The 26,270-nt window shown below is 55.7% G+C and overlaps 4 protein-coding genes and 1 long non-coding RNA gene across 12 annotated transcripts; 2 read left to right on the top strand and 3 right to left on the bottom strand.

Moving 5' to 3' along the window:
* The first annotated feature begins 10 nt into the window (after window positions 1-10).
* On the top strand, window positions 11-7,027 carry Sirt7 (sirtuin 7). Its single transcript, XM_021637448.2, has 10 exons — window positions 11-164; window positions 232-369; window positions 452-556; window positions 2,781-2,851; window positions 2,939-3,011; window positions 3,725-3,823; window positions 3,894-4,130; window positions 4,263-4,343; window positions 5,171-5,277; window positions 6,365-7,027. The coding sequence occupies exons 1-10, from the start codon at window positions 69-71 to the stop codon at window positions 6,564-6,566; spliced, it is 1,209 nt and encodes a 402-aa protein (XP_021493123.1). The 5' UTR covers window positions 11-68; the 3' UTR covers window positions 6,567-7,027.
* LOC132655075 (uncharacterized) lies at window positions 701-5,285 on the bottom strand. Its single transcript, XR_009592649.1, has 2 exons — window positions 5,152-5,285; window positions 701-4,424 (listed from the first exon to the last, which is right to left on the bottom strand). It is a non-coding gene; the product is annotated as an uncharacterized LOC132655075 (long non-coding RNA).
* A 246-nt stretch (window positions 7,028-7,273) lies between the features above and the next one.
* On the top strand, window positions 7,274-14,594 carry Pcyt2 (phosphate cytidylyltransferase 2, ethanolamine). Of its 4 annotated transcripts, none has more exons than XM_021637426.2 (14): window positions 7,274-7,450; window positions 9,001-9,089; window positions 9,505-9,666; window positions 10,162-10,228; window positions 10,838-10,922; window positions 11,124-11,168; window positions 11,472-11,525; window positions 11,956-12,094; window positions 12,651-12,733; window positions 13,000-13,077; window positions 13,285-13,350; window positions 13,506-13,571; window positions 13,714-13,802; window positions 13,886-14,594. In XM_021637426.2, the coding sequence occupies exons 1-14, from the start codon at window positions 7,362-7,364 to the stop codon at window positions 13,986-13,988; spliced, it is 1,215 nt and encodes a 404-aa protein (XP_021493101.1). In that variant the 5' UTR covers window positions 7,274-7,361; the 3' UTR covers window positions 13,989-14,594. The 4 variants fall into 4 exon arrangements, with proteins under 4 accessions (XP_021493101.1, XP_021493102.1, XP_060242232.1 ...); XM_060386249.1 differs by having other exon boundaries at window positions 7,292-7,450; window positions 13,706-13,802; window positions 13,886-13,945; XM_021637427.2 differs by lacking the exon at window positions 11,472-11,525.
* A 1,222-nt stretch (window positions 14,595-15,816) lies between these two features.
* On the bottom strand, window positions 15,817-20,595 carry Npb (neuropeptide B). 3 transcript variants are annotated; one of them, XM_021637418.2, is made up of 4 exons: window positions 20,488-20,595; window positions 18,713-18,866; window positions 16,175-16,417; window positions 15,817-16,063 (listed from the first exon to the last, which is right to left on the bottom strand). In XM_021637418.2, the coding sequence occupies exons 3-4, from the start codon at window positions 16,412-16,414 to the stop codon at window positions 15,971-15,973; spliced, it is 333 nt and encodes a 110-aa protein (XP_021493093.1). In that variant the 5' UTR covers window positions 16,415-16,417; window positions 18,713-18,866; window positions 20,488-20,595; the 3' UTR covers window positions 15,817-15,970. The 3 variants fall into 3 exon arrangements, with proteins under 3 accessions (XP_021493093.1, XP_021493091.1, XP_021493092.1); XM_021637416.2 differs by having other exon boundaries at window positions 15,817-16,099; XM_021637417.2 differs by lacking the exons at window positions 18,713-18,866; window positions 20,488-20,595 and having other exon boundaries at window positions 15,817-16,099; window positions 16,175-18,616.
* Window positions 20,034-26,231, bottom strand: Anapc11 (anaphase promoting complex subunit 11). 3 transcript variants are annotated; one of them, XM_021637420.2, is made up of 3 exons: window positions 26,093-26,231; window positions 25,397-25,520; window positions 20,034-20,487 (listed from the first exon to the last, which is right to left on the bottom strand). In XM_021637420.2, the coding sequence occupies exons 2-3, from the start codon at window positions 25,503-25,505 to the stop codon at window positions 20,342-20,344; spliced, it is 255 nt and encodes an 84-aa protein (XP_021493095.1). In that variant the 5' UTR covers window positions 25,506-25,520; window positions 26,093-26,231; the 3' UTR covers window positions 20,034-20,341. The 3 variants fall into 3 exon arrangements, with proteins under 3 accessions (XP_021493095.1, XP_021493094.1, XP_021493096.1); XM_021637419.2 differs by lacking the exon at window positions 26,093-26,231 and adding an exon at window positions 25,924-26,077; XM_021637421.2 differs by lacking the exon at window positions 26,093-26,231 and adding an exon at window positions 25,700-25,862.
* Between the last annotated feature and the right edge of the window lie 39 nt (window positions 26,232-26,270).

The raw sequence follows: 26,270 nt of genomic DNA on the forward strand, positions 1-26,270 counted from the left end.
GCGCGCATGCGTCTCTGTGGCTGTCGGAGGAGGCGGAAGCGGAAGCCGGAAGCGCAGTCCAGGGAGCGATGGCAGCCGGTGGCGGTCTCAGCCGTTCGGAGCGCAAGGCGGCCGAGCGGGTCCGGAGGCTGCGGGAGGAGCAGCAGCGGGAGCGCCTCCGCCAGGTAGGCCGCCGCCGCGCCCGCGCCCGCGCCCGTGTGCGCCGTCGCTCAGCCTGTCGTCCGTCCGCAGGTGTCACGCATCCTGAGGAAGGCGGCTGCGGAGCGCAGCGCGGAGGAGGGCCGGCTGCTGGCCGAGAGCGAAGACCTGGTGACCGAGCTGCAGGGTCGGAGCCGGCGGCGTGAGGGCCTCAAGCGGCGCCAGGAGGAGGCGAGTCGCGGGCGGCGGGCGTTGGGGTGTGGGCTGCGGGCGGCCGGCTGCGGCCAGTGTGACCAGCTCTGGCTCCCGTCAGGTGTGCGATGACCCAGAGGAGCTGCGGAGGAAGGTCCGGGAGCTGGCGGGAGCTGTCCGGAATGCCAAACACCTGGTGGTCTACACAGGTGCTGGGATCAGCACGGTGAGTGAGGGCGTGTGGGCTGGTTCGGGTGCGGGGCGCCCCCTGATGGGATACAAACCATACAGTTCTGGAGTTCACTGGAGCAACTTCAAGGTGTCCGTTCCCAGAGACGCGAAACATTTGAACAAGACAAGCTGAGTGTGCTGGCACGTGCCTTTAATCCCAGCACTCGGGAAACAGGCAGGTCTTTGTAAATTCAAGGCCAGCCTGCTCTACAGAGGGAGGTCAGGACAGCCAGGGCTACATAGAGACTGTCATGATGATGATGATTATGATTTAACTAGATCAAGGACTTTTGGAACCACTGACTTGTGACAGTCTGTTAAAGACAAACATGGAACCGTGGTAGGACATAGTGGCCACCTGCCTGCTGATGCCTCTGCATGAACATGAAGGAGACTGGTTGATTGAGCTGCATGGTGTAGACAGACTGGAGCACCAGGCTTTCTCCTGGTCCCGTCCCTGAAGAACTTTCAAACAAAACCAGTGTGGAGTCCAAACCTCTAATCTCAGGACTCAGAGAGAGAGAGCCCGGTAGAGGAGGAAGATCAAGATAGAAGGCTTGAGGCCAACCTGGCCCCGAGCTTGAAGTAAGACAGTAAGAGTTGTACAGCCGTATGAGCCACAGTGCCTGTGAGCAGGTACAGGTGAGAAATGCTGGACTGTTGGCTCTAAGAACTTCCTGGGCTGAGGGATGACTGGCTTTGAACGGGTGACTGACCTATCTGTACAATCACAGTGAGGGTGGAGTATTTGGCACAGGCAGGCCCAGCCGAGGTGAACATCAGATGATCTGTTCTCGAGAAGCCCTGAGGTGGTCTGCAGAGATGGCTCGCTCTCAGTTGGGAGAGTGCTTGCTGTGCAAGCATGAAGACCTGGGTTTGAACGCTCAGAACCCATGTGAAAAACCTAAACCATGGCACACTCCTGTAATCCCAGGACTGGGAAGACAAGCTAGAAAGACTTCTGAAGCCTGGTGGCCAAGTCCATGAGCTCTGGGTTCAGTGAGAGACCTTGTCATAAAACAAGGAGGGTGGAGGGAAGGGGCCTAGTGGGACAGCTCAGTGAATAAACAGGCAGGTGCTTCCAAGCCTATGACTTGAGTTTGGTGCTCAGAACCCACACGCTACGAGGAGAAAAGTGACGGTTGTTGTCTGACTCATTTGTGCAGCAGGTACTTGTGTGTGTGGAAAAAATGAGGTGGAGATTGATGAGAGTCCGCATACACAGGCACCTGTGTACAAATGCAAATACAAAGGCACACGGAGACGAAAGAAGACCTTTGTTACCAAGGTAGCAGCCACCAGTCACGAACAGACATGTGCAGTGCACAACTGACCAAAAGGGTCAGACTACAGTGCTCAGAGCTGGGATGCCCTTGGGTTGCCTTGCTGATGGAGCGGCACTGTGTAGGGCTCTGCAGGGAACTGGAGGCGGGGGAGCAAGACGGACAGACAGACAACAGTGAGGGGGGAAGCAGGACAGACAGATAACAGTGAGGGGGGAAGCAAGGCAGACAGACAGCAGTGAGGGGGGAAAGCATGGCAGACAGTGGCCCAGTAGCAACATAAGGATCATTTGCAGCTCTGACTCAGACATCTGCGACATAAGCGTTTGGGGCCAGCCCTTCATAGCTGTGTGGTGACACCTCCACTAATCTGGACATGTGCAGCTTCAAACGTGCTCTCAGCACTGTTTGAAGGTCTCTTCCCTCGTGTGTTGGACTTACAGGTCAGCCTGGGTGCTGCTCTGAGCTTAGGCAGCAGCAGACACAGGGCTTCCCCGGCCAGGAGCCACAGACTCTTGGATCCTTGATGCTCCGTCATGGGAAATTAATTTATCTTGTCTGTGGAGGTTTCATGTGTATGTTAATTTGGAGTGAAACTGTTGAGAGCTTCAGGATATGTGGGACGAGAGGCGCTTCCTCTTACTGAACACGAAGACCTTTGCACACTGATGAGCCTAACCAATGTTCCCCTTCAGTGTTGGAGACAGATGTGGACACCACTGCTCCCTGCCGGAAAGGATCCTGAAGTAGGGCAGGGTTCTGTGGAGTCTGGAAGTGGGCCGGCTCAGACAGGACAAGAAAGTCCTGGCTAGAGGGAAAGAGCCCCCCCGGGGGTCAGGCAGGTCACCGTGGATGGGACAGGAAAGCCTAGAATGTGGCATGCCCTGTGTGGCATATCCTGCAGGACATATGGCATCTTTCTGTCCAACTGTGCAGGCAGCTTCTATCCCAGATTATCGGGGCCCCAATGGAGTGTGGACGCTGCTTCAGAAAGGAAGAAGTGTGAGGTGAGCATTTCTCAGCTTTCTCATGGGCAAGCAAGAGCTGCCTCTGCCTGGACAGCTTTCACCTCCTCTCTCATTCATTTCCTGCAGTGCTGCTGACCTAAGTGAGGCGGAGCCTACTCTCACCCACATGAGCATCACCCGTCTGCATGAGCAGAAGCTGGTAAGAAAGTCAGCAGTGGTGGCTCAGGCTTTTGATTCTAGCACTCGGGAGCCACAGGCAGGCAGATCTCTCAGCTCAGGCCAGCCTGGTCTAGAGTGAGTTCCAGGACAGCCAGGGCTGCACAGAGAAAGCAGAAACCCTGTCTTAGAAAACAAACAAAAACAAAATTCTGGGAAGGGCCCAGAGTTGTACCTCAGTGGCCAGGTGGGAAGCTGCTTCGCCTCTGGTCAGTCCTGTGGTAGGCCGTCCCCAGAGTGAAAACTGTTTGCTCAGACTCCTGTTTGCTCCCTGCATTCTTTCCCTCCAAGAAGAAAGAGCAGCCCTGAGCTGTTCTTCTGCAGCTTCCCATTTGATTTCTTTTGTATCAGGGTCTGTAAACAACATCCTAGCTACAGAGGAGGTTTGTAGGAAACCTCCAGAGATCTGCTGACGCAGTAGGGAAGGGGATCTGGGCTCTGGGGCAGAGAGGGGGACATTGGGGCAGCCTCTAAAAGAGAATGACCCAGGAGGTTGTTGACCCTAGGCAGTTGGCCCCGGCGCTACCAATGGCCCAGGCTGCCACCCAGCTCGCAGGAGCAGTGCAGATGCTTACCCTCCTGGCTGCTCCTGCTTCATTGTGGGAACCTTGGCCCTTGGCCAGACCCAGCTCAGAATGTCATCTCTGCTGGGGGGGGGGCTCCATCCCTATCAAGTGCCACCATGCTGTTTTCCAGGTGCAGCACGTGGTGTCGCAGAACTGTGACGGGCTGCACCTGCGCAGCGGGCTCCCACGCACTGCCATCTCCGAGCTGCACGGGAACATGTACATTGAAGTGAGCACTGCGGAGGGACCGGGGCCCGGGTGCCAGGCAGGGCTCGCTCACTGCGCCCTCTCGTCCTCAGGTCTGCACCTCCTGCATCCCTAACAGAGAGTACGTGCGAGTGTTTGATGTGACCGAGCGCACTGCCCTTCACCGACACCAGACAGGCCGGACCTGCCACAAGTGTGGGACTCAGCTGCGGGATACCATTGTGCACTTTGGGGAGAGGGGGACATTGGGGCAGCCTCTGAACTGGGAGGCGGCGACGGAGGCTGCTAGCAAAGCAGACACAATCCTCTGTTTAGGGTCCAGCTTGAAGGTACGCGCCCACAATACTGTGAACTCACTGTGGACTGAGCGTGTCACTCGTCCGCCCACCCAGAGCTGTTAGCGGGCAGTGGATTTGCTGTCGTAGTCATCAGCCCTGTTACGTGTCTGTCCCTTCCCTCAGGTCCTGAAGAAGTATCCCCGCCTCTGGTGCATGACAAAGCCTCCAAGCCGGCGGCCCAAACTCTACATCGTGAACCTGCAGGTAACGTGGCCCTAGAGCCTTGTTCTCAGACGAGGGCCTTAGAGCAGAAGAGCCTCAGTCAGAACGCGCCATTCCTGCATCCTGAAATGAAGTGCAAGTTTCTGGACTCAGTTTGGTCATGTGATGTTTTACACTCATGCAATGGGCGTGATTTTGGCCAGCTGGGAGCATCTGTGGTTGAGCACCATTTGTTGTAGAGAATAAAGAATGGCTGTTGGGCTATATGTTATTATTATTGGCCTATGACTATCACAGTGGTATTAGTAACCCGCTCTCACAGACAGTAAGATGCCGACACCTGTCAGGTTTTATAATTGCCTTAGTCACCTTGGGCTGGGCAGACATTTCTCCCTCACCATTCTCTCTCAACTCTCAGCCCACATCCAGTGCCATCCACCTTAATCGCATCTGGACTGTCTTCCATCCATAATCTTACGACTATGTGGTTGTACCCTTCATGTGGGTGTCTGCTCCATCCACGCCCTCCTCAGAGTCCTTCCTCCTTGCCCACATGGTTCTTCCTCCACACTAACCCATGGTGGCATTCTCCTTCCTTCTCTGTTTTTCCTGGGATTCCTCCTGGGATTCTCAGGAACCTTAGCCAGGCCCACCCCATTCCGCCATGCGCAGGTGCAGGCTGTTTCATCAGCCAGTCAGGCACAGTGACTTAGGCAGCTTTATACAGAGGGCAGTAATTAGCATCTGACCAACCTCCAGCACTGAAAGTCTTGTGCGGGTCCAAGTGTGTTCCTGGGGAGGGCTGACCCAGCCTGCAGAGGACAAGCAAAAGGTGGGAAGTTGTCCTCACCTGCCTTTCTTGTCTTCAGTGGACCCCGAAGGATGACTGGGCTGCCCTGAAGCTTCATGGGAAGTGCGATGATGTGATGAGGCTCCTCATGGATGAGCTGAGCCTGGAGATCCCCGTGTACAGCCGGTGAGTGGGTACAGCATGGCCCCGTTTTTGCCCTGTGTGTGATGGGCTGTGTCTGTCTTCTGTGAGCCTCCAGAGGGACTGGCTGAGGCGAGGCTCCACCACACTCCTCCACCGTGCCTGGCATGGTGCTCAGAATCTCTGTGAGGGGTTCTGCCAGTGCGCCTTGCAGAATGCTTCCCCACAGATCCTGTGCAGCCTGGTGGACAGCGTGAGGGGTGAGGACTGACTGCGGCTCTGGTCAGACAGGAGCTGTCCTTGGTTTGGGGAGATTTGGGGAAAGTGTAACCAGACTGCCTTGATACAGAGTTTGTTATGATTTAGACTTGGTGTGTATTGAGTGAAAAGTTTACACTTTCTTTCTCTGTGAATTTTCAGGGTCTTATAGGGGAAATCAATAACTTCTTTTAATCAAAGGGTTCAAGAAATTCAGGATCCCTTCACCTCTGGGCCTGGCAATTCTTGTATGTTATGTTTGTGGTGTTTGTGACGTGGGCCTCTCCTGTGCTGTATTGTTTTTTGTTGTTTTGTTTTTTTTTTTAACATTAACTTAGCTCATTTTTTAAATCAGTGCTTATTTTATCTTACGTTTATAATATATGGTTCTGCATCTCAATCAGACACATGATTTCTTCATGGTCTAGTCTGTGCGCCATGCCTCCCTGGTCCCTGGCCTTCCCTCCCATCCCTATCATGCGGTCTGGGAAGGGGAAGGGGCCACCCACCCCAGTCCATACAAGTGAGAGCTGGGGCCCAGAGTTCTAGCCACTCATCCTTGGACAGGAGCCATCCGTGGCTAGAACTAGCCCTTGCCACTTGCCACGTGCGCAGAGCCCATTAACGAGGGATGAGACACGAAACAGGCCAGCTCTAGGGCTGGTGCTGGCCTTTGGGTTGCCAGCCACAAAGGTTAGCCCCTGCAGCCCTTCTGTAGTCTGGTGACTCTGAAGCTGCTACCGGCCAAAGCCCAACCACGTTAAGATGCAGAGGGAAGGGGTAGGTGACAGGCGCCTCAGACAGCTTTCCCGTGCCTGGGAGGGATGTGACTGAGGCCTCCAGACCAGCCTGATGGCTCTTTCCTTTCTGTTAGGTGGCAAGACCCCATCTTCTCCTTGGCGACGCCCCTCCGTCCAGGTGAAGAAGGCAGCCACAGTAGGAAGTCACTGTGCAGAAGCCGAGAAGAGGGCCCCCCTGCAGACCAAGGTGCCCCGCCCACCTCAGCTCCCCCAATCCTCGGCGGCTGGTTTGGCAGGGGCTGTGCCAAGCGCGCGAAAAGGAAGAAAGCAACCTAGCCTGGTGTGAACAGTAAACAACTGGCACTTTGCAGATGGCTTTGACTCTTGTTCCGGGGCCTGTGTCACCGCGAAGGCTAGGGTGCCCCACCGGATCTAGTGAGAACTTCTTGATGGCACTTCGCGGGGACCGTTTCTTGTAGCCATTTGTCCTTGTGGGAAGCCCCCCTTGCACTGCTGCGATCGCCCCACTGTGGGCTTGCCCTTCAAGGACACCTCCCTCCTCCTCACCCCTGTACAAAGGTGGCACCAAGGCCTTTGTGAGAGCAGAGTGCCGGCGTCCCCGGCCTGGCCAGCAGAGGAGCCCACCGCTGCCTTACCTCACTCCGGGCTAGTCTCAGGGCCTCCCTCTTTCTACCACTTACTGCTCTGTGTTCACTTTAGGGAAACCTTCTTCCGTCTTGGGTGTGCGGCACAGGTGCTCCAGTCTGAACTAGTCTTATTAAACACCTCTCCCCTGCCTCAGTGACTGCTGTATGCCCCACGGAGTGGGGAGAATGTCCGCGGGCCGGCATCGCGAAAAGCCGGCCCCTGGGAATGCTGCTGCCGTGGGGCAGGGCGCGCCCGTGCACGCTCCACCGGTGCGGCGGCACTTCTGCGGGACGCCCCTCGGGAGGGTCCAGGGGCCGCTTGCGCCGGGCGGGGGGCGGGGCCGGCCGGGGGCGGGGCCGGGGGAGGGCGCACGCTATTGGCTGCGCCGAGCGGGTGAGCCCCGCGTGAGCACGACGCAGGCGTCGGGGGCGGGCCAGGGTGCTGTAAGTCGCGGGAGCAGCCTGGTCTGGGGCCTGTGGTGCCATGATCCGGAACGGGCACGGGGCGGCCAGCGCTGCTGGGCGGGGGGCCCCGGCGGGCCGGCGCGCCGTGCGGGTGTGGTGCGACGGCTGGTGAGTGGGGCCGTGGCGTGGGGCGGTCTCTCGGGGCGCGCACCGGCCGTTGGCGGGTCCGGAGTGGTCTGAGTCCGCACGAGGCGGCCCGGCCTCCGGTCCCGTAGAACTGTGGTGTACGGACACGGGCTCACCGGGCAGTGCGCCTCCAAGAAGCCGGAAGTGCGGCGGGTGTTTGCCTTCCAGGGAGCCGGGGCTGGAAGGCCGGGAGCGTCTCCAGCGAGCCCGCCCACGACGGCGCTTTAAGAAAGTCGCGGGGCTGTCAACAAGCCGAGAGGGTGGCCTGCTTACAACTTCCCGTCCTCAGCCCTTCGTCGTGCCTCTCCGTGGTGGATGGGAAGGGTTGGGAGTGGTCACCAGGGCTCCCGGGGGCAGTCGGAGGGAGTGAGCTGGGCGCTGTGGATTTCTTGTTTGTCTTGGTGTGGTGCTGAGGATGGAATCCATGGGCACTTGCTGGGCGAGTGCCCCACCGCGCAATACGTCGGCCCCGTCTGCTCTTTTGCACCCCAGTCACCGCCAGTGGCTGTGAGTTCGTGTCACTGGACTATGACCTTGGCCCTGCCACGATCCCGGGCCCAGTGCCACAATAATCGCAGACACAGACTCTGACCCCTCTTCTGTCCCTTCCTGTCTGGTGGGCACAAGTGCTGGCCCAGAATTTACCCTGGTGCCCGAGCCTGTCAGGGTTGTCATTGTCCACCTCCTACCCTGTGCGCTGCGGTGGCTACACAGGGCTGCTCCGCTCACCTGATGACAGCCAGAGCTCTGGAGGAAGCAGAGCAGCGCCTGTGGCCCAGCCCTGGCCGGGCCAGCGCACACCGGGACACCCTCAGGGCCCGGCGTGTTGCTGGCCTCAGGGTAGCTCTGACCTTGACAGCGTCCTTGTTGTCAGACCTAGATTTGGGGAGAAAAGCTCCAGAACCAGGTGACAGGCACTTTGTCCCCTGGGAGAGCTAAGCCAGGCCATGGGGGCGGGAGGGGCAGGGCCGCTTGTCTCGGGGTAGAACACAGTCTGCTCCCAGCTTAGGACCGTGCCCTTGTTTCAAAGCTTGCCTGTGGCTTGTCTCTCTAGGGATATGATTCTTGTTTGGGGTACAAGCTGCCCCATGGGCAGATGCGGACAGTTGCTCAGTTGGTGGAATGCTTGCTTGCGTTCAAGCGTGCAAGCATTCCACCAGTTGTGCATGCAAGCGTGTGCAAGTCCTGCGTCTATTCCCTAGTACCAAATAGATGGGTTTGGGGGTAATCCCAGCAGGTGGAGTCGGGAGGGTCAAGATTTCAGGGACATTCTTGGCTTCATAGTGAGCTTGAGGCCTTGTCCCCGAGTTTTCCACTCTTGCTAGACCCGGCAGTGACCGAGTCCGGCCCTGGGCGCAGTGTCTAGGGTTTAGACAACTGAGAAGCAGTGTGTCTTCTGTAAGCCCAACCCACAGGGAGCTGGGTTAGTAGCCCGGGAGGGCTTCCCAAGGGGCAAAGCTGTGCTCTGCACTGGGACCCCAGTTTCCCGCCCAGGTCAGTACAGGACCTGACTGCACTGTCTGTCCTCGCAGCTATGACATGGTACACTATGGTCACTCCAACCAGCTGCGCCAGGCCCGGGCCATGGGGGACTACCTCATCGTGGGTGTGCATACTGACGGTGAGGAGTGAGCTGGTGTGCTGGGACCCACTCCAACTGACCAAGCCTGCCGCGCACAGGGTGGGCGGACAGGTCCCTGCATCCTTTTCGGCGGTGGCTCACGGGGTTCAGTAAGAACCCCAGCTGTCGGGAGCTGCAGTGCCACCCGGCAGAGCTGTGTCTTCCCTCCCCTGTTCCCAGACAGAAGACTATAACCGCTCTTCTTAGCTGTAGGCTGTCCTTGTTAACCGGCAGATGCGAGCTTGCTTGCTGGCCGGAGCACGCTGCCGCTCGTGTGGGTCCTGCCTGGGGGCTAATGCTGGGCTAACCAGTGTGCTTATTCCCTGTCAGCTTTGAGGCAGAGGCTCCAGGGACAGGGCCTGGGAGCCGGGTGTCATTCATCCCGTTCCATCCTTCCTCTCTTCTCTGTCCCCAGAGGAGATTGCCAAACATAAGGGGCCACCAGTGTTTACCCAGGAAGAGAGGTACAAGATGGTACAGGCCATCAAGTGGGTGGACGAGGTGGCACCCGCTGCTCCCTACGTCACCACACTGGAGACACTGGACAAGTACAACTGTGACTTCTGTGTTCATGGCGGTGAGTGGGGCGGGGCCTTGAGATGGGGGCTGGGCAGTCGGACCTGTTGACAGCTTCTCAGAGAGGCCCCTCATCCCATCTCATCCTGTGCTGATGAGAGAAAGCACGGGGTCCGTCCCCCAGAGCAGTGGTACAAAAGACTGGGTGGCCTGGGGATGAGGGGCTCTGGTCCCCAGGACACCCTGAGTTCAGAGTCCTTGTTTATGAGCCTGGTGTGATGGCACATAGCTATCATCTTAGTACTGAGGGGGCTGAAGCTGGGTATTGGAAGTTCCAGGTCAGCCTGGCGGTGGTGGGGGCACGCCTTTAATCCCAGCACTCGGGAGGCAGAGGCAGGCGGATCTCTGACAGCCAGAACTATACAAAGAAGCCTTGTCTCAAAAAAAAAAACAAACCAAAACAAACAAAAGTTCCAGATCAGCCTGGGCTACAGAGCAAGATCCTCTCCCTGAACATAAAAAAACAGATCCCTTCCTGTGTGCCTATCACCCCCAGATGACATCACGCTGACAGCAGATGGCCGAGACACCTATGAGGAAGTGAAGCAGGCCGGGAGGTACAGGTGGGTGCAGGGGATGGTGCTGAAGTAGGCCCCTTCCTAGCCCTCCTTGCTGCCTGGACTTAACCTATAAGGCATTTGGGCCCACGGTCAGGACCGGAAGATGGAGGATGGAAGCTGTGTGCCGGGGCATCCGGGCAGTGCTGCCAGGCATAGCTCTGCAGGTTGGCGGCCTTCCTGACCAGCACTGTTCGTAGGGAATCCACACACCCTGCAGCGTCCGGTGTCCCTGGAGAATGGGCTTTTTATTTTAATTAACTGTACTTTAAGGAGTCAGCTGTGGCCAGTGGTTCCTGCAGGGTTCAGGGCAGCCAGGAATTCCCTTGGCAGAGAATGTACAGAAGGGTATGGGGCCCGGGTGTGGGAGGCCAGAGGGAACAGTATCTGGAGACCCGAGCTGTCGTGCTGTCGTGTCCTAGGTGCAGCCTGCCTCCCCCTCCCCCACTGATACACCGTACAGTTGAGCCGCCCTCTCCTGTCACTGTTGTATCACGGCCCCAATCCCATTTGCTGTTGGGGGCACTAGGTTAGGTGTGTCCCGGGTGGGTTGTCCTATAGCAGAGCCTCGGGAGTGTGTCCTGCCTGAAAACCTCCACCTTACCTCTGTCCCAGAGAGTGCAAGCGTACCCAGGGTGTGTCCACCACAGACCTCGTGGGGCGCATGCTGCTGGTCACCAAGGCCCACCACAGCAGCCAGGTGAGTCCAAAGGAAGGGGGTCTGGGGTACCGCTCCGGGGCTGCAGACACAGCAGGGAGGAGGCCACCCCTGAGCACCACTGGGTTCACCCTGCTTCTCTCCCTGCCCGTCCCCTCGGTGGGCTTTGGGGCCCAGGTGTACTGGCCCCGGGGCTGGCGGGCGGGAGGGGGAGGTCCCTTAGCCTCTTCCCCTTGTGTGCAGGAGATGTCCTCCGAGTACCGAGAATATGCCGACAGTTTTGGCAAGGTGAGTACCACGCCTGGCTCGCTGTGCGCTAGGAGACAGAGCTGACATGTAAACTAGCCTCCGAGGCACTCCCCGCCACACGGCTTAGGCTTCCCACGGGGAAAGGTTGGCCCGCAGCTTCCCCAGCTGCCCTCCTCCCTCCCTTTCCCAGCACTGACCAGGTACCAGGCTTGGCCAGCTAGTGGACGCTGGGAGGGAGGACAGGCGAGAGGTGGCCAGTCCCAGCAGCAAGGAGGAGGAGCAAGGACTGCCCACCTACAGGTGGCATCTAACCAAATGGCCTGGCCCTCTCTCATTTTGTAGCCCCCTCACCCGACACCTGCCGGGGACACACTTTCCTCAGAAGTCTCCTCCCAGGTGACCAGATGGTGGCCTCAGGGTGCCGGGTCCCCGGAGGGCTGTGTCTGCCGGCCCCTGGGCTCTGCGCCTGCTCACGGTGGTGTGGTGCCAGGCAGAGCTGGTGTTGACTGCAGTATCCTCTGTGGCCACCCGGTGGCGCCACAGTCCTGCTAGCTACAGTGGTCCTGCTTGGCCTTGCCATGGTGTGTCCCGCCCCTGCCCCAAGGGCCTGCCTGGACACAGCCCCTGGCTGTGCTGCTGGGTTATCTGCAGGCAGGGGTTGGGGGAGTCCAGCCTGCACTGCTCTTTGCACACGCTCCCATCACCCACACCTGTGACAGGGGCACAGGGCACCCTGGGCTCAGAAGAGCCACCCTGGGGAGGGTGCCGGGTAAGGGGCACTCGCAGAGGTTCCTACTGCTGACTGGTTCCTTCTCTTGGCTGACAGTGCCCTGGGGGTCAGAACCCCTGGACAGGGGTGTCCCAGTTTCTACAGACCTCCCAGAAGATCATCCAGTTTGCCTCTGGGAAGGAGCCGCAGCCTGGGGAGACAGTGATCTATGTGGCCGGCGCCTTTGACCTGTTCCGTATCCTCCTGCCGCCCCGCGTTCCCGCCACAGGGGAACTCACAGATTCCGAGGCTCCAGGTGGAGCTGGGTCAGAGCGGTGCAGCCCTTATTAGGGAAAGTAGCAGGAGTCCCTTGGGGACAGGCTGTTGAGGGCAAAGCCTCTCCCATGGTAGCCTGTTACTGCTGCTCTTTTTTGTTGTTTTCTCCTTTCATGGGATTGGGGATGGAACCCAGGGCTCTGTGTATCTGAGGCAAGAGATCTACTGCTGAGCTATGGCCCCAGGTCTTGCTTTTTTCTTTTAAGATTTATTTATTTATTATTTATACATTATTTTGCCTGCATGCCAGAAGAGGGCATGGTTGTGAGCTAACACGTGGTTGCTGGGAATTGAACTCAGGACCTTTGAAAGAACAGCCAGTGCTCCTAACCTCTGAGCCATCTCTCCAGCCCAGGTCTTGCTTTTTTGAGACAGAATTTTCCTGTGTAGTCCAGGCTGACTTAGAACTTGCAGTGCTCCTGCCTCCACCATGCAAGTGCTGGGTTGCTCGTTACTGCTTCTTAATCTGGATACAGACATCGGGCACGTGGACTTCCTGGAGGAGGTGCACAAGCTGGCCAGGAGCCCCTACGTCATCGTCGGCCTCCACTTTGACCAGGTCTCTGCCCTGCTGCTGCTGCTCAGCACCCCGCCAGCATGGGGCCTGGGTCCCTCGTGGGGCCTTGCCGGGTCAGGGTTGGGCACAGGTGGCCTCTCTCTCTGAGTGAGGCTCCAGGTGTCTGGTGAAGGCAAGCTTGGTTCTCTTCTGGAGTCCAGGGCAGCCCTGGCTCGGGTGTTCCTGTGAGAGGGGGCGCTTCCGCCAGCTGGGAGGGAAGGCGCCCTTCATTAGAGGCCCTCCAGCTGAGCCAAACTCACTGGCCCTAGGAAGTCAACCGGTACAAGGGCAAGAACTACCCCATCATGAACCTGCATGAGCGGACCCTCAGCGTGCTGGCCTGCCGGGTGAGTGCGCCAGGCCGGGGTGTCCATCTGCCCGTGCTGTGGGCGGAGGGCGGCTGGGGCCTGCCGGTGCGGTTTCCGTCCCGTACTGAAGAGGTCTGAGGCCCCAGCCCAGCTGCCCTGTCCCTGCTGGCTCCCCAAGCCGCCTCTGCACCCCGCAGCGCTGGCTTTCGGGGCTCAGGGAGGCGCTTCACTGGCCTGTCTCTGCAGTATGTTTCAGAAGTGGTGATTGGGGCGCCGTACTCCGTCACAGCAGAGCTCCTGGGTCACTTCAAGGTGAGGCTGGCTGAGCAGAGCATGGCACAGGCTTCCCAGGGGCCCCTGCCCGGGTCTGCCAGGACCAGCTTCCCTCGGTCTGGGCTAGCCCTGCATGCTTGTCCGTGCTGCCATAGCTTCTGTGATGATGACTCCTGACCATGCTCCCTCCCCAGGTAGACCTAGTGTGTCACGGGAAGACGGAAGTTGTGCCTGACAGGGATGGCTCTGACCCCTATCAGGTGGGTTGCCTCGGCCTGGGCTGGGAAGTAGGCACCCCTATCCTTGCTGGTATTGGTCTTCCGTGGTGGAGGGGCATCTGAGGGTGTCTTCGCAGTCAGGAGGGCTCTCACTTTCCTCTTCTCTTCCCTTTGAGGCCTCCAGGAGCCCAAGAGAAGAGGCATCTTCTGTCAGATTGACAGCGGCAGTGACCTCACTACAGACCTGATTGTGCAGAGGATCATCAAGAACAGGTGTGCTCCCTTCCCCCCTCGGCTGGGTTGGCACTGGGTAACTCCTCGTATTGAAGACCCAGCTGATACCTGTTTGGCCCCAGGTTGGAATATGAAGCACGGAATCAGAAGAAAGAAGCCAAGGAATTAGCCTTTCTGGAGGCCATGAGGCAGCAGGAGGCACAGCCTGTGGGCCATACTACCTAGCTTCTGAGCTGGAAGGTGCCGTTCGCGCCCTTGTCCTGGGCCCACCTCTTCTCTGCCCGCCCCGCTCTGCTTCTGTGTCTCGGCGCCAGCTCGCACACTTCCGAAGGAAGCCGGCCTTGCTGGAGGGTGCTGTTTCCGCCTGCCTGGGGGCGCCCGTTCTGCCGCAGACCCCCAGCCCCTCCACTGAGCTGCTCAGAGCCAGTGGCGGCACAGGGAGGCAGCCCACGAACAGGACAGGCAGAGGGCGCCCATGACTGAAGGAGTGTTGCCACGTGTCCTTGGCATCACGGGTTCCAATCGCCACTGCCCCCGTCTTGGCTGGGGACACCCTCCTGCCTGAGTGGAAGCCGCGTATCTGCCCACCCAGCCTTGGTGAAACAAACACAGGGATAACTTTGGGGCCCTCTTGTCCTGGGTCACCCTGCAAGTGGGCACCCTCTACCTTGGGGCACGTTCTAGTCCCTGGTTCCTAAAAGATGGCCCTGACCGGCTGGGCCAGCATGGCTGTCCTCTGCACAGACTTCCTGGTTCATTTTGTGCCTCAGTGGCTGCTGTAAATCTCTGTGGCTCAAGTGAATAAAGCCTGTGCGCTCCTGGCCCTGGTAAGAGGCGGGAAACCCGTCCACTCCCTCCACAGCAAGAACTCTTAGAAGGGAAGGGGCCAGGCCAGGCAGCGTGCACGGGTGGCCTGGCTCTCCCACAGAGCACAGGATCTAGATCTTGGGACCCTGGCGGGTCTGCCTGGAGTCCAGCAGTTGCCGGGGCTCCTCTAGCTGCCTCTTGGTGGCTCCGTGTAGGGGAGACTGGCTTCCCAGGGAAGCAACCAACAGAGTGGTGAGGCCCTGCCTCCTCCCAAACAAGGATTGTGGTGGTGGTCTGCCCCATGTCTGGACAGCTGCTGAAGCAGGCAGGCCTGGCCTCTATCTCTCCTCCCTTTAAGGCAAGACACCTTTGTGAATGTTTCAGACCTAGAGACGGATCTGGAGCAGGGGTAGACCTCCAGCCTGGGCCAAGCTAAGTCTTCCTTCCCTACAGCTGCCTCCTCAGAATGAGGCAGTGCCTACACCAGCGTCTCAGGGCTGTAAAATAGCCTGAGCAGTCACCTCAGTGTGCCGCTGCCTCGGCCGTGCCCATGTGCCACCCATGGCCTCTGGGGGAGTCGTGGCTTATCAGAGAGCAGCACGCAGAGGAGGAAACCGTGAACAGCAGGCTCGGGGTCCCAGACCGGAACGTGCCTTCCGCCTGTGTCTGCTGTGGGCAGGGGGGAAGGCAGGACTCAACAGCTGCCCACATATTCTTTGCCCACCAGAGTCCAGAATATGTGAGGGGTGGACCAGGCAGGACAGAGTCCTGTGGTCCCTCTGGACAAGGCCAGGCCAGCCTCGAGGCTGGACCTCAGGGCATCCTTGCTCTGGATCTGCGGACCTCCCTGTCCTCTTTAATTTGTTGGACACAGTAGTTGTGAGCTTAGTCCTTCAGGGTCTTTAGAGGGTGGGAGTAGCAGGGATCCCAGAAGCTGGGATGAGGCAGGACACAGAGCAGGGCTTCTCAGAAAGCCCCGAGCCTGGGCTGCTTGGCTGGCTCTGAAGACTGGGGGACGGGAATGGTAGGGCCTGGGGATTCTCAGGGTTGGTTCAGATGGCCTGCTAGGAAATATCTGTGCCCAGCGCTTTTTGCAGACCCTGTGAAAGGAGGTGGGGATGCCGTCCCCTTTCCGGCTTTGTGGAAGAGTGGCTAGAGACTGTGAAACACACACACACACACCCCGCCCCCGCTCGGCCAGGAGCCCACTCACAGGGCACCCATCACTGCAGCAGCAGCCCTTACAGACAGTTTCTGCTTCTTTATTCATTCAACCGTTAGCCATGGAGTGCGGAGGGGGAGTTAGGGGCCATGGGAGCCAGCCCCACACAGGGCCTTCACTACTTCAGGCAGGAGGCACGGGAGGTTACCCACCACGGCGTCGAGGCGGGGTGCAGGGCTCAGGAGCTTTGGCATTCAGCCGCGTGCAGCGACAAGAAGACGTCCGCCTTACACTGGAAAGTCCCTTGGCTGTGGAGTTGCCGCTGGCAGCTCTGCAGGTTCGGAGTCACGTCTTTGACACACAGGGCCTGGGTGGGCGGTGGAGGCTGAGGGCCCGGCCCTGCCCCACCAGCTCCCGCCACCCACCGCCTGCTTGCACTCACAAGGCTCCGTAGGCTGGAGCGCATCTCCACGCCGCGCAGGGGTCCAGCTCCGACCGGGAGGGCTGGGGAGCTGGAGCGGCTCGTGGACGGGAGCCTGTAGAAACTCGACAGGAGCCCCGCGGCGCGGCCCACGGCGTAGCTGTGGGGTCCCGCCGCGGGCTTGTGCCACGCAAGGCCAGGCTGCAGGAGCGGCAGGAGCAGCGCCAGGGCGGCGGCCACCAGCGTCCTACACCGGGCCATGGGCTGCGAGGCAGGAGCAAAGGGATGGTCTGAAGTCTGCGGCCAGGGCTGGCTTTTTATTTGCAGTGGGGGCAGGGGTGGAGACAGAGGGAGGGAGGGGGACCAGGGGAACGCGACCAGGAGGAGGGGCAAAGGAGGCCGTGCAAGGAAGATGAGTGGGAGTTCTTAGCTTTCCAGGTCTGAGGACCCTTATCACAGGCAGGCAGAGGCCAGTTTCTCCCTTCCTGAAGAGACATACATAGCCTCTTACACGTCCAAGACTTACTGACCGGGGGTTTGAACGTGCAAGGGTGGGATGTGGAACCATCTTAATGAGGGTTACTATTGCTGTGAGGAAACACCATGATCAAAAACAACTTGGGGGACACAGCCAGGATACAAATTGAATAAATTGTAATAAATGATAATAACAATAAATGTTTAAAAAGTAGGTAAATTTAAAAAAAAAAAACAACTTGGGGAGGGAAGAAGGTTTTTGTTTGTTTTGTGGTTTAATTTAGATTGGTTTTTCAGGACACAGTTCTCTGTGTCGCCTTGGCTGACCTGTACATCTTTGTAGACCAGGCTGACTTTGGACACAAAACGATCCACCTGCCTCTGCCCCCCAGACTGCAGGGATTACAGGCGTGTGCCACCATGCCTGGCTGAGGAAAGGGTTTCGGGTTTCGTTGTTTTTATTTTACTATCCTGAGTCATAGTCCACTGGAGAAAGTCAAGTCAGGAACTCAGACAAGGAACCTGGAGGCAGGAGCTGAGGCAGAGGCCATGGAAGAGGCCTGCTGCTTACTGGCGTCCTCAGGGCTCGCTCGGCCTGCTTTCTTGTAGACCCTGGCACAGCCATCCGGGACGGCACCGCCATCACTACCATCCAGGATGGCACCACCATCCGGGACGGCACCGCCCACAATGGCGGCACCGCCCACTTCGCCCTTTCTGATCAATTACGAAGTAATTGATTTTCCCGGGTTAGAGAGATGGCTCAGCAGGTAAGAACACTGGCTGCTCTTCCAGAGAACCCAGGTTGGATTTCCAGCACCCAATAGTTCCCTGTCTGTAACTATAATTCAAGGGGATCAGATGCCTGTTTCTGCCTCTGTTGGCGCTGAGGGAATGTATGTGGTGCGTGCACAGACATGCCTGCGGGGAAACACACACACAAGATATCTTTAAAAAGGGAAGATGAAAGAGAATGTCCGATAGGCCTGCCTGTAGCCTGGTCTCATGGAGACATTTTCTCAGTTGAGGCTCACCAGTAGGGCCTCGCTCTGTACCCAGATTGCCCTTGATTTGTAGGAAACAACTACCTAACCTTCCCAAGTACTAGGCAGGGTTTGTTTGGGTGAAAGGCTCTGCTACTGGATTTGTCCTTCAGAGGACTCTCAAACTCAAGCTCCAATCTTCAGGAAAACCTGAGCAAGCATGTCCACACCCCAGGACAAACTGCCCTGCCCACTCTACCCCAGGGATTGTGGCCTAGGAGCCTTTTTTGCTTGTACTTCCCAAACAGTAGTTCAAATAGTGGATACAGAGTGGTAACATGTGACAGAGTATGTGCTGTGTGCAGGGGCCAGAACATGAACAGTACATAGTCCCTGGCGGGCAGGGTGGATACAGGTGCATTAGAAAAGAGGGCACAGAGAAACCCTACTGAGGTCATCGGTAAACGCTTCCTACAAGACTTTCCCGTCAGGGAGAGCATAAGTTGTAGTGGTGAGATTATGTCTGCCATCCTGAGGTTTTTGGAGAAGGAAAAGGAGGTACAGGGACCCCATATGCAGGGAGGGTATATAGTTATGGTTTTCTGATCTCTAGAGACTGGGATGTGAGGTGGGTGGAGCTGACCCTGAGGACAGAACCAGGTGAAACTGGGAGATAACAGATCAGAAAGAACCTAAGTGCTACCTAAATTGATGGTAGCGCCTTTAATCCCCCCAGGAGCAGGTGAATCTCTGAGTGCTAGGTCATCCTGGTCTAGAGTGAGGTCCGGGACAGCCTACACTACACAGAGAAGCCTTGCCGAAGAAGAAGGAAGAGGAAGGAAGAGGAGAAGCAGCAGCAGCTGAGTGCCAAGGAACCTAGAGTGATGAAGCCGTGCAGCCATGGAGGATCCGAGGCCAGCCTGGGAAGATGAGTACTTCCTGCTGCAAGGAAGAGGAGGCCCCAGAATGATGAGTTCCCCACAGAAGGGTCCTAGAAAAAGCATGGAGGGCACTCCAAGACAGTGAGCAGACGAGTGATGGAAGAAGCAAGCTAGGATGGGCCAGACGCGTCAGCCCAAGTAGCTCCAAATCCACAAACCTGTCTTCCCTCCGCAGCTCCTGGGAATCCTCAGGCTGGGTTACACCCATCTCTTCACTCCTGGCAGCTGGTGCCAGTTCCAGGCCCCGCATGTTACAGATAGCCAAGTGGTACAGTTACAGTCTCAGAAGCACAGCGCTGTGTCATCAGGGTACTGTAAAAGTAAAGTATTCGCCCCATGTAATTGTCACTGCTGAGGATTACTGCCTCTGTCTGCTTACCTAGGCCTAGTCCTGGAAGCTTCTAGCTTCCATACAATCTCTTTTGTCTGTTTGTTTACATCAAGGCTGCTCCCTCCCTCCTCCATACAATCTTATCTAGGCCTAGAATGCTTTCAGGGGAGGTTTACTGCTGAATATGCTCACCCTTTCTAGCTCTTTATGAACTTTGGCTGGCTGGTTCAACTCAAACTCCTCTCAGATGACTGATCCCATCTGACCTCTCTCTCAGCCTCTGAACCCCACAAACTCAACTCCACTGCACTGCCTCTCCACTCGCTGACTCAACCCAGCTCCCACCTGCCTGCTTCTTCTGCCCACTAATTTTCCCTTGTTGTTGGGGATAAAGGGTGTGTGCTAAGGCGTGTCTGCACTGCAGCTAGAGCAGCCATGCTGCCAGATTAAACCCTCTACAGAGCATCTCAAGGGAACCAGAGTGGACAGCAAGTCTCACAGGCAGCAAACATGGAGACGGCCGGGAGCCCTGACCCAGCTGGTGCGCTCCCCAGGCGGCAGAGCCACGTGCAGGGCAAGTGTTCCCTGCGCACAGAGTGTGAGGATAAGTGAACGGCCTAAATTGGTTTCTACCCAAGAGAATGACACCCTAGGGCCGAGCTATTGCTCCCCTAATGGCTGATAATCCCCAGCTGTAGGCTATAAAGGAGTTTCCAAAAGGCTGTCCTCCCTAAAACAGCGGAGAACCCACACCCTCCCACACTAGATCTGCCCTTCAGTCTGAGGAAGAGGCAAAGGACTGTGAACAGCTTGCTGCAGTAGTCTCCAAAGACCATCCGGGCAGGACCAGTGCCTGAAGCAGGCGGCATGGCTCTTCGCTTAGCTAGGGCTGGCATGGGAGAAGATCCTGGAACTTCCACCCGATTAGGGCAGCTGATGACTGTGCCCCTGCCAGCTCCCTTGACACAATCTTTGCCCGGCTTGGCCCTGCTCCACACCCTTCTACTCCTCCTGTTTCTAGGTTGTGACTCAGGTTATGATGAAGGATTTGGCAGATATTTCATCAACATGTTTATTCATGAGAGTTTTCATAACAAAACATTGCTGCAGCTGCATCAATATGTCAAGAAAATAGACAACCAGAGGCCTCCAGCAAGGCTCAGAACTTTAATGAGTTTTACTTATTGAATAAAAATGTCAATGATGTGATGGAAAAACAAAAGAGCAAGTGAAGCTCCAGTCCTTGTTTCAACCTTGTCTCAGCCAAACAAAAAGCATCCTTGTCTGCAGTGCAGAGACAGGTCGCTGGGTACCACTGTGCGATGGGGACTCAGATGAGCAAGGTCCCTGGGCACCACTGTCGGAAGGGGACTCGGGATGCCAGATCTGGTGATGGGCAGGGAAGGCGCTGAGCCTAGTACAGTGCTGGGGGAGGGAAGTGGGCGTGGCGCAGGCATCACTCTTTGAACTTCCACTCTTGCCGACACATGGGGCAGTGCTGCTGCACCTGCTGCGCGTTCAGCCACTTGAGGATGCAGTGCATGTGGAAGCAGTGTGAGCACTGGCCCCACACCAGGGGGCAGTCATCGCCGGGCACCTTACCTGCAGGGAGAGCCCGGAGATGTTAGACGACACACATGGAGCACGTGCCAAGCCAGGCTGTCCTCTGGGACAGCAGCACCAGCGCTGGCCCACAGCCAGAGCTCAGGCCTCCTACATCAAGCAGACAAAAGCAGAAGGGCGACCCAAATCATTCCCAGGCACTGCCCACTGCACAAGGGACTTGCACTGACTTCCTCTACAGCACGTGAACTGTCCTCAGAGGGGAGGTGGCCTGGCCTGGTCCACTAGTCTCCAGAGCCCCTCTCTCAACCCTTCCGTGGAAAACTGACCTGTAATACCCACCAGAAGTGACAGTAACAGGCAAGGCACCAAGATTCACAGCCTTAGCAGGAAACTCTCTGTTCTCATTAAAGAAATCCTGGAACTGGGAAAGCTCCGTCTAGAACACTGGAGATCTCCTGCACTACATGGGCCTGGGGACACAGGTGTGGCCTTGGGGACATTGGTGTGGCCTGGGGCACACTGGTGTGTGCAGCTCAGCTGCTGCTGAGGCTTGTCATCAGTATGCGCTCCCTTCTCTTTTTCACCCGAATCTCAACTCCTATGAGGACACAGGCTGCAGGCCCCTGCAGGGCTGGAAACACTTTCTCCGTGGAGAAGGCCCAAGTACAATGGACAAAGTCCCTATCCCAATCAGCAGCTCTGAAGACAACAGTTAGAGCACTTGCTCATCTTGCCCAGGACCCAGGATTCAGTTTCCAGCTACCACACAGCACTGACAGCCATCTGTAACTCCAGTTCCAGCACATATGACACCCTCTTCTGGTTTCTCCAGACACTGCAAGCATGTGGTAAATACAGAAATACATTCAGGCAAAACACCCATACACAGAAAATAAAAACAGATAAATATTTTCTTTTATTTTGGAGACAGTTTTTAGAGACAGTTTTTTTTTTTTTGTGTGTGTGTGTGTGTGTGTACGTGTGTAGCCTTGGCTGTCCTGGACTGGATCTGTAGATCAGGCTGGCCTCAAACTCAGAGATCCACCTGCTTCTGCCTCCCTGAGTGCTAGAATTAAAGGCGTGCACCACCATGCCCAGCTAATTTTTTTTTTTAAATAATGAATTTAATTTTATGTGAGCTTGTGTGAGGGTGTCAGATCCCCTGGAACTAGGAGTTACATAGAGTTGTGAGCTGCCATGTGGGTGCCAGGAACTGAACTTAGGTCCTCAGGAAAAGCAGCCAGTGCTCTTAATCACTGAGCCATCTTTTCAGCCCCTATAATCTTCTTTTTAATAAAATTAAAAAGCAAACAAATGGGGAAGCAGGGAATGTAGCTCAACTGATAGGATGGTTGTTTAGAACACACGAAGCCCTGCATTTGCCCCCTAGTCTTGCAAAACTGGATAATTTCAGTACTTGGAATGGGATCGGGAATTCAAGGCCATACTCAGATACATAAGGGTTTTAAGGCCAACCTTGGATACAAGAGACATGAGACCCTGTTCAAAAATGGGTCTCTGTGACTTCCACGGCCAAGAAAACCCTCCTGAAGAAAGTGGAGCACAGGACACCTTCAGTCCTGTCCCACATCAGTATTGGCCCTGGATCAAAGAGCCACACCTCCCCACACCCAGTGCATCGTGGGCACCAGCCCTATGTCTGTCATATTTGTGCTCAGCCCCACCGAGCCTTTCTTTCTTCCTCCTCTTTTTTTTTTTTTTGTTTGTTTTTTAAGACAGGATTTCTCTGTATTGTCCTAGAACTCACTCTGTAGACCTCAAACTCAGATACCCATCTGCCTCTGCCTCCCGAGCACTGGGATTAAAGGTGCGAGTGACCACCAATGGCTCCTAATTTCAGAACTCTGCTTACATCACCCTCTCCTGATTAGACTTGACTCAGCCAGCACACAACTGCGCCAGCCCATTTGTGGGTAGTCATGCTGGGAAGATGCTGTCCTGTTCTCACAGTGTCCCTCCAGGCAGCAAGCTGGGGGACTTGTGCATGCTGATGTACCGAGCACGGGTCATGCAAGGATTTGCTAGCCTTGATGAGATTGTTTTTTAATCAAAACACCTCTTGACAAGACTGTTCTACCATAAAGGCCTCTGGGGCCTAGAACAGATTTGTTATGGCCTTAGTAACTTAACTTGCACAGGAGTTTACTCTGTGAGAAATCTGGTGCCATAGAACCTGTCCAGAAAACACAATGGCCTGTCCAACACTCTCCCTCTCATTTAAAAACACCCGTGAGTGGGATGGACTAAGTTTTCCACTCATCAGAGCTGACTAGCAAGCACTGTGTTAAAAGCCTGAGCCATGCTGGGCACGGCAGTGGATGCCTTTATCCCAGCACTCAGGGAGGCAGAGGCAGATGGATCTACAAAGTGAGCCCAGAACAGCCAGGGCTACACAGAGAGAGCCTGTCTTCAAAAGCTTTAAAAAAACAAAAAGCCAGTCAGCCAGCCTGAGTGTACTCCCCACATGTAAGCACTAAGTCCCTGGCCACCTAGAATGCTCTCTGGACAGCCCTCGGTTCTGTAGGCCATGTGTGGGGTCACTTATGCTCAGGTAAGAACAGAGAGCTCAGTGGCCTGGGGCCAGAAGAGCCACCTTCAATCTATAGCCTCAATGTCCACCCTTTACCTGAAGGCGGGAGTTGCTAGAAATCTTCCTAGAAAGTTTTACTAAGTTAACAGTCTAGTGTTATGGAAGCTAGAAGCATTAAAAACAAAACAAAACAAAACAAAACAAAACAAAAAAAAACCGCTAGTTTTACTTTTATTATTAATTTTTATGTACATTTGGTGTTTGTGTGAGGAAGTCAGATCCACTAGAATCTGAGTTACAGATAAGACAGTTGTGAGTTGTCATATATGTCTAGGAATTGATTCAGGCTCTCTGAAAGAGCAGCCAGTGCTCATAACCACTGGGCCATCTCTCCAGCCCCTAGAAGAACTTTTTGTTTGTTTGTTTGAGACAGGGTTTCTCTGTGTAGCCTTGGCTGTCCTAGGCTCACTTTGTAGACCAGGCTGACCTTTAACACACAGCAATCCTCCTGACTCTGCCTCCCCGAGTGATATCTGTGACACTTTTAAATAAAGATTCCTTCCAGGTTTGCTAAGAGATTCGGGTCCTTTCCACTTATAGCATGGAAAGCTGGGACAGATGACCCAACAGCAGTCAGCAAAACAAAGAAAACATTTTTCACGTTTATGGACTCTAGAGGGAAGGCTCTACGGAAGCTGCTTTCCACTGGGACGCAGCTTTAAGCACTTCAGGGAAGGCTCTACGGAAGCCACTTTCCACTGTGGTGCAGCTTCAATGACTTAATAGGAAGAACCTTAAGGATGATTTTGTTAATGTGGTTGTTTTTTTGTTTGTTTTTAAAAGGGGTATGTATCTCACTAAGTAGCCCTCGCTGGCACAGAGCTCACTACATACACCAGATAACAGGAATCCAGATCATTTCTGCTCCTTCAGTGCTGAGGTTAAAGGCCTGTGCCACACAGCCACTCTGAAAGTGATTTAAAAAATGAACAGCTGGACTAGCCGATAGTGCCAGCTATTCTAGAGGCTCACACAGGAGAAACGAAGACCAGACAGTGAGTTCAAGACAATCCTGGTCAACTCAGTAAGACCTATCTCAAAACAAAACAGAAAAAGGGCTGGGACCACAGCCCAGGGGTAGAGAGCCTGGGAAGCACAGGAAAGGCCCATGTTCAATCCCAGTACCACTAAACAAGAAACTCATTATAGAGTATTTTTCCCCTAACCCTTCGCACTCATGGTAGTTTCTTCCCATTTTTCCTTAATAAAATCTATACCTGTGCTGGTCAGTGGAGGCACACGCTTTTGATCCTAGCACTCACCAGGTAGAGGCTTGTGGATCTCAGTGACTTCAAGGTCAACCAGATCTATAGAGCCAGTTCCAAAACTGCCAAGGATACACGGTGAAACTTTGTCTCAAGAAACTAAAACAAAACAACAAATCTACATTTGCTAGACCTGTTGCTTAGTTACTAATCGGGAAACAGATGAAACCTACAACTTCCTAAGAAACTTACACCTCCTTAATTACATCAACATGATTGACTCAGCCAGCCCAAGCCGCACAAGCCTTTAATACCAGCCCTAAGGGCGGCAGAGGATCACGACCACAGGTTTCAGGCCAGCCACGGTTACATAAGGAGATCCTGTCTCAGAAAGTAAAATAAAATAAATCTTTCATTTCAATGTAATCAAACATTTCTACCTCACATAATATACTGCGGACATAGGAACAACAAAAAAAAGTGTAAGACTGTTTGCAGTCCACAGAACACATTTTAAGATCATAATATTCAAGTATCTTGAAAACAAGAGGAAGAGGAGGCCGCCTGCATTCAAGAGGTCAAAGAGCAAGAATACTGAGGTGTTGAGGCTGGCTCAAACCCCGATAATAAGACATTAGGGGACAGATGTTGGAACAAAAAAAGCTACAAGTTTGTAAGACATGGCTAGAGTGTGCTTACAGTTTATAAGCACCTGTTTAAAGTTTACCCAAAGCCCAGCAAGCATGGTAACACGGCATTGTCTGAACTTCAGTGTGCTGGGCAGGGGTGTCCTACTTTGTTCTGCTTTATTTTGAGAAAATTCACACCGAAAGTACTATTTGGAGGGGCTAAGGGAATGTCAGGTTATCACTCTGCAGCCTAGGCAGACTTCAGACTCAAGATTCTCTTGTCTCAGCCCCCACGCGCTGCTCAGGGTCTGCGGTCTGCGCCGCCAAGCCCTGGCAAAGACCTGTAGCCCCTGTTGCTACTACAGGTATCTGCCCCCAGGCTGGTTAGGGTCTTTATACTCAAGCGGGCTTGACTTATTCTGCTGCTTTCCTGTCAGCTTTCCTTCGTTAAAAGGCTGGCAGGACAGGCCGGCGTTCTGAGAGCACAGAGGGGCACTTACAGTCCGGACAGCAGCCATTAAACGCCATCCTGCAGATGCCGCAGTTCTCATCGTTGGCTACCCAGAGCCAAGTGGCCACACCATTCCAGCACTTAATTTTCACCTTCATGGCAGCCGGTGTGACCTGAGGGAAGAGGGTCGCACGGCTAACGTTAGTATGTAGTACTACAGCCCTTGACCACTGAAGTCGGGGGCTGCAACAAGTGCGAAGCGCTTCAAGGAGCCACGTGAGGGAGCTCGCTAGACTCGCCAAGAACAGCATCAGCCAGCATTTCTCGCGCCCCGACAAAAAGACGCACATACTTTTCTTGGAAGAAGGAGAGCCCGTTGGAAGCGCTGCTTTGCCACGTTTAAGGATCTGCACCCAGGCAGCCGGGCGCGGTGGCACTCGCCTCTCCCCCCACAGCGATCTCACCGAGTTCGAGGGCATCCAAACACAAAACAAAAACAGACAAACAAAAAGCCCTCTGCATCCGGGCCTTGCTTCTAAAGATGTGCGGCGTCAAGAGCGCCAGCCACTAACTTGCCTGGTGCGGCCTCCGGCTGGTTCGGAGGCTAAGCCCTCCAGCAAACAGATCCGACGCAGCGCCCCGCCCCTCCCGGCGGATCCCGCAAGGCCGAGCTCCGGGCGGCGCCCGGATCTTCCGAGCTCCGCGGGTGTGGCGCGCAGGCCCCGCCCCCTCCTCGCCCTCGCACCTCTCCGCCTAATCACGAGGCGCCCCGCCCTTCCGTTGCCTCCGCGCGGGAAGGTATAAAAACGACCGCGCCGCGTCTGGCTGCACAGAAGGAGCGCTGAACGCTGCGGAGAGCAGTGCGCACGCTCCCGCCAGCTCCGCGCGCACCGGGACCAATCAGCGGCAGCTTCGAGGCCGGG

The sequence above is a fragment of the Meriones unguiculatus genome, chromosome 7 (genome assembly GCF_030254825.1).
Source record: "Meriones unguiculatus strain TT.TT164.6M chromosome 7, Bangor_MerUng_6.1, whole genome shotgun sequence".
NCBI lineage: Eukaryota > Metazoa > Chordata > Mammalia > Rodentia > Muridae > Meriones > Meriones unguiculatus.